Consider the following 13,050-nt stretch of genomic DNA (forward strand, 5'->3'; position numbering starts at 1 on the left):
GTTTCAAACTCATGCATCTTGAGTTCCCACATCAAGGCGCTATCTGATGGCCGCATTATTCATTCAGCCATTGAGGCAATTGAATTCTTAAAAATTTGAAATTCATTATATGATCTGATGAAACCTCTATTATTTTACTTCATTGATGTGGTGGATATCAAATATGATGAATCAAAGGTAAGGTTTTTGTATAAAGTTGTATTTATGAATGATGAAAAAATGTTTCTGAGTGTCACACCCTTGGTTGTGCCAAGGCCCCGTGACGGCTCCACACGGCCCATCGTTTCCCTCGGATAATCCCATCTATCCCATGACATCACGCAGGTGTCCGAACCGGTTTCCAACCACCCTATGACATCATTCGGATGCAATAGAAGAGGATCCGATTGATGAGATATGAGAATCCTGTTTCTATACGGGGTCAGTGGATTCCTTCTGGCAGATCAATGCAGCGCCACTGCGGAGTTGCTTCGGCTACCCTCGCTTATAGAGTGAGGGGAGGATGGCTGCCCGTTGTCTATATAGAATAGCTAGATGCTGGCTCTCTATTCCAGGAGCCAGCGATTCGTCTTTTATCTTTTGACAATAAGATACCAGAGTTACCACTGTCCTCATACAATATTCATAGTGTGCCGAGTACCTCTGGTAGTTCAGTATTTGTATAGTATTCTACGAGTTCGCGGTTCAAGCGAGATAATCAAGCCCACCCATAAGGCTTCCCATTATATACCATCCTCCTCTGTGCCGCTGCCGAGTAGCAACCGCCTCGGCGCCGTCACATTACAATATACCTGCTCAGATTGCGCGGACCATTGAGTGCCATTTGACCACTGTATATCAAATCCAACAAAATATTCACTGCTTTGGAACTGCTAGAAGTCCTCATTCAACATGAAGTGTAAAGTTACAGATCACACTGAATATTTTATCAGATTTGAAGAACTTTTTTGAGATATATTCAACTGCATATCATGATTAAACTGTCTGCTTTGTGAAGGATGAATTTGATGTTGATATCCACCCTCAATCAACATCTAAATTGTTGAAGAAATTAAATTTAACATAGAAGAAAATGATTAATTATTGCAATTATCATTTATAAAATCAGCTAATCAATCAGTTTTATTTGATATAGATTGAATTTGTGATCAGTCAACACAATGAAAAATTTTAAGTTAAATGATATATTTCAATTACTCAGTATCAATCTGATCAATTTATCTTTTTAGATGAGAGTGCTATGAATGAATGTACTGCAGATCAATAATATGAATGATCAAGCAGAGAATTCTCTTGTTGCATTAGAAGACTTTATAAACAATTTCACAAATGATCAATTTTATCTGCAATAAATATTAATGAATATTTTAATTATGATATATATTAGAGGTTCTATAATACAGAGAGGTTCAATGAGTTTGTATATATTCAGATACTGCTCAAATGTTAATGAGATTATCACTATTTAATGATGAATAATTGCTTTTCTCATCATTCACAAGCATTGTGAAATCTCTGTAGAAAAGCTGATATTGAATTTTCATTCAATTTTTATTCTCACCTTCATATTTTTCTGATTATAATTTTATAGAGAAGTCATTTCACGCATTGAAAGAATGGATTAGAAGATACAGATGTCAGTTAAAAAATTAATTTGATAAAGATTTTAAAACTTTTTTACATCATACAGTTGAGAATTTCATAGAAGAAGAAGATGTAAAAGAATATTTCAAATCTACTCATATAAAATAGTATTATGAAATTTAAAAAAATTCAGATTGCAATTCAATTATGATGATGTATAATATTTAAATTTCAAATTCAGAAGCAGAAGCAGTATGAAATCTGCTGTAATCATTACAAACAATAAATAAAAACAATTTAATCTTCTTCAATTGTGATTGTCAGATAGAACTCTTTAACTCATTTCTTATTATCAAGAATATACTCATTTCAATATTCAACTGAATTATCTACTCATTTATCATTGTCTGTATATAATTCAATTTAAATTCTTCATTTTGAATAATACTCTTTGCAGTTAAAAAAGCTTTTGTTCTTTGAAATTTCTCTGTCATCAATTAATTAAAAAATTTATCAATAAACAGATCTGCATGTTCATCAAATTGAGAGATTGAACTACTTTAAATAAAAAGCAGATTCAGATTTGATGACAGGTTTGAATTCAATAATAAATTTGAATTTGATAACAGATTCAGATCCAATGACAGATTTGAATTCAATAACAAATTCAGATTCAATAACAGAGTTGAATTTAATGACAGATTCAAATTCAATAGCAAGTTTGAATTTGATGACAAGTTTAAATTCAATGATAAGTTTGAATTCAGTTCTTTCATGCCTCCATTTCTTCCATCATATATTTCATCACCATCACATTCATTATCTCACTTGGAGACACAATATTAGATAAAGAAGAAGCTGAAAGAGGAAATATAACTGCGGACATTTGAAATGTTTGTATAGAAAAGTTAAAAGCAAAGATAAATTCACTTTTTTATTCCTTCTTCTTTTTTCTATTCATTAATTTTTTTATCATCTTTCTTGAGTGATTTTTAACTGTTGCATGTCCATATTCAACATCATCTATCCAACTGGCAATCTCACTACTCAGGAGTTGAATATGAGTATCATCAAAAGCTATCCAACAAGTGCCCTGCTCAAAGTTATGACAATTCATCTTTTGACAACATCAGTGAGCAGTTATCTCACGCCCAATCTGCAAAGAATCATGCTCATTTGGCTGTTGATTTCAAGCCTTCTTCAGCTGCTGGCTAGTGGCCGTGGATCTTGTACGCGTAGGCGGCAGCTTTTCGTCATCGGATATTTCATGAATTCGAGGGGATTTGGCAGGACGATAGAGAGGGGATTTGGCAGGATGATAGAGAGGGGATTTGACAGATGGGGAGATTACTTCTTCTTTGACATCTAATGCTCTTTTTGATGCCAATGCCTGGGTTGTTAATTGGGAATCCGACACTCCAATGAAAGCTGCAGGACCGCGTATTACAGAGGTGTTTGAGGATAAAGTTGAGATATCAAGAAGATTAAAAGAGGTGGTAATCTCAATGCTAAATCCGCTCATCTTCTCCTTATATAACTCCTTCAAAAGAGTGATAATCTCTCTCCAATCTGTCTCCCTCTCGAGGGTGATTTTGATTGAAGATCCACATTTGTTTGATGAGATGACTGCTATACAATTTGCAACTTCTATCTCCTTGCAGTTCTGCTTCATAACATACTCTTCAGCTATTCTTTTTGCAGTATATTGGATACGATAGAAGCTGACAATCATATCATTTGTTGTGACATTCCGTAACTTGATCTTTATAGGCTCCTTTATCCCATTGATAATCACCCGTTCATACAGCCTGAATGAGATCTCAGGCTCAGGGGTAGGTGTTCGCAGAAATCGAGGATCTTCTGACTGTGTCTCCTCCTCCTCCTCCTCCTCCTTATCCTCCTTCTCATCATCAGTTGGATTCTCGTCATTATCCGGAACATCCGGAACAGGCGGTTTGGACAGACGAAGGCGCAGGGTAGTTGGAGTCCTTTTACGAGCTTGCGAGGCAGTAGAACGGTGGGTGTTGCAGGGCACGGTGGGTGTTGCAGGGCATATTGACAGATTTGATGATAAAGGTGCGTATTTGATGATAAAGGTGCGTATTTGAATGGATTGGATGATATTTGAATGATTCTAGAGATACGTGGATATTTTGGTTATTTTTGCGCTGTTTTGCTAATATTTTTCAGGGGGTGGCAGAAAATTCTGTTTTCGCAAGCTTTACGTCCGCCACAATACTCATTTTCTGCGCCATTCGCCCCTTGCCCTGCACACCCACATACTCACCTCCCTGAGTGACGACCACTTCGACCTCCCCTATATACTGCCGGAATTATGCTCCAAGATGATTCTCCCGCCGTGGCCCTTTCCGTACCGGTAGCATAATCGGAACAACGTCGCCAATTCCTCCCGACTGCGAGACATATCCTGTGCTTGGCTGGAGAGCATATCAGCTTCATCTACAGTCCAGGCGACTGTTGTATCACAATGGATCCAGATTGGGATGAGATATCCCGGGTAGCTGTTCCTCCTTCAGGACCCCACGTCTTACCAACTGTCGCGTCGACGATGGCGTTTGATGACACCCAAGAGCTTCTGTGGACAGGCAATGAATTTGTGAGACTACGATCTTGAGCCTCTATCTTGGACATCAGGCTTCGCAGAAGCGCGTCAGTTAGATGAATAATTTACTAATTCTTCTTCGATCCTGGCTGTCTTAGGGGCGAGTTACCTCCTTCTACGGACCAGAGCTGCAAAGGTACACGTCTGTGAAAGCACACCCCGCTTCTGAGGGACCGGTGCGCCAGCTTCTATTCCATGAGAAAGGGGTATTATCAGTGACCTCTAAAAGCGTTCATCTTATATCCCGGCGTGGCCTGACGCTATGGCATCTTTCCCATGAAGAGATGGAAGATCTCCGCTGCATGAGCTTCACTCAGCAGGCTTCGAAGATTCTTGTTGCTGGTTGCCAGCCTGCAATGTTTCACATTGACATTGACAAAGGAACCATTGTCGAGAAATTAATCACGGAATACAATTACACGATTATGAAAAAGAGCCACTACTTGTGTGCTGCGACTGATACTGGCTCTGTCAATGCCCTGAGCCTATCCGATTTTAGTGTTGTGAAGAGTTGGAAGGCACATGGTACGGTTGTTAGTGATATGGATGCGCAGAACGACTACCTCGTTACCTGCGGCTTTTCGGTGCGGCATCTAGGCTCGCCGATTGTCGACCCTTTGGCGAACGTTTATGATTTGAAAACTTTGACTCCTTTGCCCCCTATCCCCTTTCACGCTGGTGCTGCCTATGTCCGAATGCATCCAAAGCTACAAACCACTAGCTTCGTAGCTTCTCAAACAGGGCAGCTCCAAGTAGTTGATCTAATGAATCCCAATGCTATTAACCTGCGACAAGCAAATGTCACGTTTATGCTCGGCCTTGAGATATCACCATCAGGTGAGGCTCTCGCTGTCAATGATGCTGAGTGCCTCATCCATCTCTGGGGTTCCCCGTCCAAGATCCATTTCAATGAAATGAGCAAGGAAACTGAATTTGCAGATGTTCCTTCACGCCCCCCTTTAGTGGATTGGTCGAATGATACCCCATTGAACGTGATTGGAATTCCATACTACCATGAACGGCTGCTCTCTGCCTGGCCAAGTCACTTGATTTTCGAAATCGGAAGCATTCCTCCACAAGTCGATCAGGCCATCATTCCATACCTTCATGCTGGGGAAATAGGACACTATGGCCCCAACCCACGAAAGACTCGGAGATATCAAGTTGAAAACACACGCGCGCAGCCAACAGCAGAGCCAACTTTAGCTGCTCCTAAATTTTTAAGCGAGCGAGCAAGGGCTCAAGCAAAGGCCAAATTTGACAGCACCATAAGTGATGCGGCCGAAACTTTAGCGAATACAACTATTAATAAAGAGGCAGGTGAAGATCCACTTTTAAAATATGGTAATGTCGAAATCAAGTATAGCAAATTCGGAGTGGATGACTTTGATTTTAGGTCGGTTATATTTTTAAAAACTCGGTTTTGAATCGATGCTAAGTTCCTATCTAGGTATTACAATAAAACTGTATTCTCAGGATTGGAGACGCACATTGCCAACTGCTTCGCAAACTCTCTTCTTCAACTGTTTAAATTTATTCCGTTGATTAAGAATCTAGCCCTGCACCACGTGGCAACGAGCTGTATATACGACAACTGTCTCCTGTGTGAAATGGGATTTCTCTTTGACATGCTTGACAAAGCAAACGGACAAAACTGCCAGGCAACAAATCTATTAAGGACTTTTAGCGGTTTCCGGGAAGCTACCAATCTTGGTCTCCTCGAAGAGAACTTGACTACAAAGTCTCTTTCGTCGACCATTCAGTCGGTCAATCGCTTTTTCCTGCATCAAATATCCCACGATTTTCGATTGATGTCGCCTCATTCTGACCAATTAGACCGTACCCTTTCAACTGATGCGGTTGAATCAATCCGTTGCATGCTTTGCCACAACGAGACCGTACGCGCCGGAAATTCATTCGTCAATGAGCTACACTACCCGGTGATCGATCCCAAACAAACACGACACAATAATTCCTATCGATTTTCAGATATCCTCAAGTCCAGCATTGAACGTGAAACACAAAACCGAGGTTGGTGCAGCCATTGTCGCCGTTATCAACAGGTTTCGATCCGAAAGACAGTTCATAGGATGCCCCTGGTGTTGATGATCAATGCAGCCATAAACAATCCGAGCACGCGACAATTGTGGAGCACACTTGGGTGGCTCCCCGAGGAGGTGGGGTTCTTCCTTGAAAATGGCCGCATCCAGTGCTTCGAAGGCGAGGAGCTTGGAGCATTTAAACGGAATGGAATTCCAGGCCTTATAGTATACGAACTGGTAGGACTCGTGGTGGAGATTGATATGCCAGAACATCACAAGCCACACTTGGTTTCTTTCATAAACGTCGCAATATCCTCGCGTAATCCAAATGAAAAGGACGGATGGCATCTTTTTAACGATTTTCTGGTGACAGAATTAAATCGAGATGAGGTGTTTTCATTCAATCAATCTTGGAAGTCGCCTTGTACTTTAGCGTACCAAGTGCAGAGTTCCCGGCATGGTGTGGATGATTCTTGGAAAAGCGAACTTGATACTACTCTTCTGTTCTATGAGTGGTCTATGAAGTGCGTTACCTTGATTAATTTTGTGTTCTCTCCTTGCGCATTTCTCTCCCATGTATATTCTTTGTCGCTTTTCCTATTACTGCTCTCTAACTTGTCGACAGCAATCATCGTCCGATTGAATCCTGCAAAGTGCTACAATCAGATGAGAAACCTTCGGCGCGAACGCCAGTTGCCTTGGATACCGAATTTGTGGATTTAGAGAAAGCCGAAATTGAAGTCAAAGCAGATGGAACCCAAGAAATTGTTCGTCCAAGTAAAAGCGGACTTGCACGTGTTTCTGTCATCCGCGGCTCTGGCACTGCTGAAGGTGTCCCCTTTATCGATGATTACATTACCATAAAAGACCCGATTGTCGATTATGTCACACAGTATTCGGGTATCAAGCCTGGTGATTTAGACCCACGGACAAGCTCTCATAACCTTGTGCCTTTGAAGGTTGCGTACAAGAAGTTATGGCTTCTGCTTAATCTGGGCTGCATTTTCGTTGGACATGGTCTGGCTTCCGATTTCCGTAAAATCAATATCCAAGTTCCCAAAGAGCAGACTGTAGATACACAGTACCTCTTTTTCCACCCTTCAAAAAACCGCCGTCTTAGTTTACGGTACCTTGCATGGGCTGTTTTCAAGGAGTACATCCAGGAGACCACCATCTTAACCACTTCCGCTACGCCCTCGGAATCTGGTCAAGCTGCCACTGCCAGCACAGTGGTGAATACAACTAGTTCTGAAGGGCATGACTCCATTGAAGATGCTCTCATGGCTCTCCGGCTCTGGAAAAAATTCCAAGAATATGAAGAGGCGGGCATCGTATCGCAAATCCTCGAAGAGATATTTCGTGAAGGGTTTAAACTAGGGTTTAAACCACCTTCCCGGAATTCTTCTAATTCTATCCCCCTTACAACCGCTGTGGGCGCTGCTATAACCCGACTTCCTGCCAGTGGTCGCAACACGCCTGATAGATCAATGGTCGGATCTGGAACGGTTAGCTCGGGGGGAAGCGTGAGTGGTAGTACACCGTCTACACCACGGCAATCTTTCAGGAGATCAACCGCCCTTACTCCTAGCAATGGCAGTTTTGCAGGGAGCACCAGCAAAAGACCCGACATTTTTGGGGGTAGCCCTTTGCGATGAGATGTTGGAAATAATGATATTTCTCAAGCAAATGATCCATACTTAAGGGCAACATGTATATTCGCAACGAATTGTAAACAATTCCAAAGTTGGAATTGCTTATGATGGGATCTATATGGCCATCAGGCTCTTGATATTCCATAATTTGTTGCTTGGGTTAATTGACTTTATGCAACTTACTGCCCTCTATGTATGTATGTACCCCCATATATAAGCCTACGTAATGAACTTTACAACATTATATTCTTATAATCCCTCAGGAAGCCTTCCGACTTTCCAAAGTTTGAATACACAGCAATGATATGCACAAGATAAAGTCTTGCGAGCCTGAACAAGACATCTCTATCTAGTATAGTATTCGAATATTCATTTGCTCTTTTTCTAACAGAAAGCGGACAGCTATAGACCCATACAATTCCAAATCCAGATTTTCGGTCCCTTTGATGGAAGTTCATTCTATTCATGTTCCGCAAGATCGAACAGGCCACTTTCTCCCTCACATTTCACGCGTGCTATCCTGATCTTGGTATATTACCTGACTCTGCATGCGTGAGTTAACCTTTTTGTTGTCCCGCAACCACACCACCATCCCCCGGAGCATTCCTCAAATGTGTGCTCTTTGAGCCAAAATTTCTGCATCAGTTATGACTGGGTGAGATCAAAGTACAGTACAACATGCAGATGCCCAAATCCACCAGATACCACCAGCTTGGAGATGGCAGCGCACAAAGTATCGAAGTGCAGCTTTTGGAAATTAAATGGTTTCGTTGATATGGTAGACTACCCCACTACTTTATGTCCGTTATACAGCTCAAACAGTAGGCTAGGGACGGGACATTTGGTGTGAGTGTTTGACATCTAGCTCTCGACAATGAATCCTCGATCTCACGAAACAAGCCCATTGACAAATGGAACCACATAAATTCCAAGTCTGAATAACCAATGTGGTGGCTTCACAGGGAAATTGCTAAATCATTTAGATGTTAAGAATGTAGAGAAACAATATCATTTGCAATGAAATAACAAAAAGGCAACCATTCGTCAAAAAAAGGAAACCGGCAACCCATACAACTTTTCAAAGTGAAATGACACTAGCACTTAATACACCCCCTTCTTCTACCAGAGCCTTGGCTACACTATCCTCCACGGCCCTGTCAACCCCAAGGATCATCAATGCCTCTTTCTCAGGCACAACCTTATCCATTGAGTCAGGATGTGCATTAGTCTCGCTACTAGCTACGGCTTTCTCGCCTTCCACAAGGCCCTTTGAGACAGGCGCTACTCCCATAAAGTTGATATTAACTCCTTCCCTCCCCAAGATACTTCCGACAACCCCAATTTTTCCAGGAGAATCGTAGTTATGGCAAATAAGTAGGGTGCCTTCCGGAACGAAGGATGTAGCAAATCGGCCGAGACGAGATATTAATGGCTGAGACTGTGAGCATGTCCCAGATATGATTTGTTGTTGTTCGCGGGCGGCTTGTACTTCAGGAATAGAACTTGCGAGACGAGGAGGAGGGCGGGAGGAAGCACGAGAAGGTGGGTGAGCCACCAGTGTGATGAGAGAAGAGTAAGAATGCGAGGTTGGATCACGGGAAAACCGTTCGTTGACAACAAGGCCACGTTCCCTCGCAATGAGCTCGGCGTTAACGATGTTTACGTTGATTCCTGCCGTGCTGCTAATCGGAGCAATGAGTCCCTTAATCAAAGCGGCAAAAAGAGGTTTTGTATTATTGACCATCGCAATCTCTCCTTCGTAGATTAGGTCAAACGTGCTGCTATTTGCGGTGGGCGTGGCAGTCGATGTGAAGTGCTGTGTATATAAATTCCCCATTTTCTCGACGAGATGTACGAATGGCTGGAGCTTCTTATATTCTTCAGGCAAAATCAAAGGAGCATTCACAGCACTTCGAGGCAGGGCGCCATTTAATATCTGGAGAACTTGTTCGCAGACATCCATAGAAACATTCTCCTGTGCTTCAACTGTAGAGGCACCGAGATGTGGAGTCGCCACAACCCGTGGATGGGCGATGAGCCTTGAAGCGCTAGAATCAGAAGCAGGAGGTTCAGATGTAAAAACGTCAATTGCCGCTCCAGCCAAATGATTTGATTCTAGGGCCTCGAGAAGCGCAGCTTCGTCAAATGTCCCGCCACGAGCGACATTTAGTACACGAGCACCTCGCTTCATCTGCGAAAGCTCTGCAGATGATATCATGCCCTTTGTCGATGCGATCAAAGGGGTATGAATTGTAAGGAAATCTACTGTCGGCAACAGTGTTGCAAGGGATGGCAGAAGGCTCACAGACGCAGATTCTGCAACTGCAGCAGAAGCATAGGGGTCCACGGCATTCACCTTCATACCCAGGCCTTTGGCAAGTCGCGCAACTATCAAGCCAACTACACAAAAACGCTGTATGAGGAAGTACTCTAGGAAGATTCATATCCAGGATTGAAGCTTAGAAGAATGCAACACGTACCTTTTCCTAGGCCGATAATTCCTAGAGTTTTTCCTTTGATTTCAACACCCACTAATCTACTCCTTTCCCATTTCCCGTTTTTCAGGCTAGAACAACCATCAGGTATATTTCTAGCCATCGACAGCATCAATGCTATCGTATGTTCGGCAGCTGCTCCAACATTTCCAGATGGGGAGTTTATAACCACAATCCCAAGCTTTGTTGCAGCAGTGACGTCTACCGGAAAACAAGAGGGCTGTCAGAGTTATGCTTTAAAGCCCAATGATATAGGGTCATTTGCATTGGAGATACCGTAAACACGGGTATCACGTCCGTGCACTCAAAAGAGCAAAAAATACAAGAGACAAACAAGGAAATTGAATTAGAGGCGTAAATGAAATAATAGTTGCTTAAAAGCAGAAAGGAAGTCTCACCAACGTTATCAACCCCAACTACTGCTCTACCGACAACCTTCAGATTCTTGCCCGCCTGCAACACTTCCGCAGTGACTTTCGTCTCCGAACGGACAAGCAACGCTTGGTAATCAGGGATTATTTTCAACAATTCGTCTGGACTAAGGTTTCTCTTCTCGTGCACATCCAGGGTAGATTTGAGCAGTGCCAGGCCATCAGGGGACAACTTCTCCGGGACCAGGACGCTTGGTCGGACCGCATCACCTGAGAGCTGAAGCATGAGCGAAAACGGATAGAGGAATGAATTGGATATAACTAAGCAGGGTCGACTAACTACCCTGGGAAGTTATGGTGGAGCAAAGTACGATCGTTTTGTATACTTGTATGACCGTCAACCGGAAGGTAGAATGGTTGGGGATACTGAAGTATGCTAAGATACAGCGATACAGGAATGTCAAAACGTAGTTAGTTAATTATTTTTGACAAGGATAACAGTAGTGACCACAAGAGGATATGAGAGAAGTGAAGAAAAAGAAAGGGAGGAAGAAAATAGATATGGTCCTCATATCAAACTTACCTGCCTGTCTTTCCTGCCCCTCATCCCCCGACCTCATTCCTTATCTATGCCTCTCCATAAATCTGTTGCGTAAAATCTGACAAAAGACGTGGGGACAATTCAGCGCCACACTGTATGCATTATTCATTATTCCGTCTCCAGGCACCCAATCACCTCATCACCTAAAGAGAACCCCAGGCACAGTGGGCGTTCTTATTGGGCATGGCGGAGCCTTTTTTTGTCCCCTTGATAAACAGGATGAAAGTTATTTGTCGAATCTTCGGACCCTTCGAAATCAAATGTGCTCGCTAAGTTTTGATCACCAGAAGGGACTTCCATAAACAATGCACAGATCGAAGAACAACAATTAGGGTCATCCAAACAAAATCCGGGGAGGAGTTGGGAGGTCGATATGATCTGATTACTCGCCACCTCTCAGGTTAGAGCAGAGACTGTAGTGTCCCGGACCTTGTGATCGCCATCTCGGCCCGTTGTACTGTATATAGACCTTCTTCACGGCCATCTCAAGGAAGATATATTGAGTGAGATACTTGGTATCAAACAAAATGAGGGCAAGCTCAAGAAGAAAGAGAAAAAGAAATAGCAGATGCCATCTCCTTCCCACCAATGATCCGACATCGCCTATCAGGGGCGAAGCTACAATGAACATGATCATTATTATGCCCTAACAAATGTGTCCATAATCTTCGTATGTGCCTTTCCATCCGGGCCCTGGCGTGCCCGGCGGTAGTATAAATCTTTCTGGGAGCAGGTGAATCCCGCAGCCTAGGATATCTGGAGGAGTTTTGTGAGAGTTTGAATAATAGAATCCAGTTCATCGATTCGGCTTACAAAGGATGAACGTGAGGTAGACCCTAAACCATGTCAATATCTTCTTTCAATGTAGAATGACACAAAATTATTGTAGATTAGTTGGCTACGTGCGGAGCGTGCCTTTTGTTTACCGATGAGATGCTAGGTCCCCATTTCTACGAAAGCTAGCCTCGGAACATACTCACAATGCAGTATAGCGATATCAATGATCATAGGAACGATCAGCATGGGTCATCGACTAAATCAAACGGCTATCCCAATTAGCAATGATTTGAGTTCAAATAATGACATCCTACCTGGAACCTAACGGCAAGGGGCCAACTAGGTAAATAGATCGCCTCCCTACACAAGCAGTTAGAGAGCATCATAAAGCAGCTGGGGGAATAGTGAGTGCATCTAAAGCCAATACCATACTGGAAAGTCGGAGGTCTTAGTTTGATAGGAAAATGTCTTGGTATTGCGTCAGAAATAAATAGAAAGAATGTAAGTTGTTTCAACATTTGACTTGGTGAATTAAATGCAAAGATATTGGGCTTTCCACCACATACCGTACGAGCCCCAGTGCCTTCGGACCACCACCAACACGGAACACATTACCGGGTCTTGAAGCCATTGGGACGGATTGCGAAATACAGAGGAGATGATTATTCGTCGTGGCGCTAAGTAAATAAATGGTCTGGGGGAAATATTAAGGGCTCATCTAGAAATGGGGTTTCAAAAAAAAAAAAAAAAAAAAAAAAAAAAGCAAAGGCACAGAAAGATCGAAAGGAAGTGAGGATGGGTTTAGGCCACAAGTTACAACGAATGACTTGAACCTGCTATTGGACGCGTTGATATCATCACGCGATCACGCGGAGGTGAATTGAAATTACTTGGGACGCCTCGAC

At 42.7% G+C, this 13,050-nt stretch overlaps 3 protein-coding genes across 3 annotated transcripts; 1 reads left to right on the forward strand and 2 right to left on the reverse strand.

The window, feature by feature from the left end:
* Positions 1-2,773: 2,773 nt before the first annotated feature.
* Positions 2,774-3,827, reverse strand: HCAG_09018 (predicted protein; the record flags this gene model as incomplete). The annotated part of the gene is made up of 2 exons (XM_001536017.1): positions 2,774-3,718; positions 3,810-3,827. The coding sequence occupies 2 exons, from the start codon at positions 3,825-3,827 to the stop codon at positions 2,774-2,776; spliced, it is 963 nt and encodes a 320-aa protein (XP_001536067.1).
* Positions 3,828-4,153: 326 nt separating this feature from the next.
* Positions 4,154-7,904, forward strand: HCAG_09019 (conserved hypothetical protein; the record flags this gene model as incomplete). Its single annotated transcript, XM_001536018.1, has 4 exons — positions 4,154-4,201; positions 4,306-5,603; positions 5,658-6,773; positions 6,875-7,904. 4 exons carry the CDS (start codon positions 4,154-4,156, stop codon positions 7,902-7,904), a joined length of 3,492 nt encoding a protein of 1,163 aa, XP_001536068.1.
* A 1,075-nt stretch (positions 7,905-8,979) lies between these two features.
* Positions 8,980-11,374, reverse strand: HCAG_09020 (conserved hypothetical protein; the record flags this gene model as incomplete). The annotated part of the gene is made up of 4 exons (XM_001536019.1): positions 8,980-10,301; positions 10,382-10,597; positions 10,795-11,044; positions 11,351-11,374. The coding sequence occupies 4 exons, from the start codon at positions 11,372-11,374 to the stop codon at positions 8,980-8,982; spliced, it is 1,812 nt and encodes a 603-aa protein (XP_001536069.1).
* Positions 11,375-13,050: the final 1,676 nt, after the last annotated feature.

The sequence above is a fragment of the Histoplasma capsulatum genome, genomic scaffold (genome assembly GCF_000149585.1).
Source record: "Histoplasma capsulatum NAm1 scaffold_15 genomic scaffold, whole genome shotgun sequence".
Taxonomy (NCBI): domain Eukaryota; kingdom Fungi; phylum Ascomycota; class Eurotiomycetes; order Onygenales; family Ajellomycetaceae; genus Histoplasma; species Histoplasma mississippiense.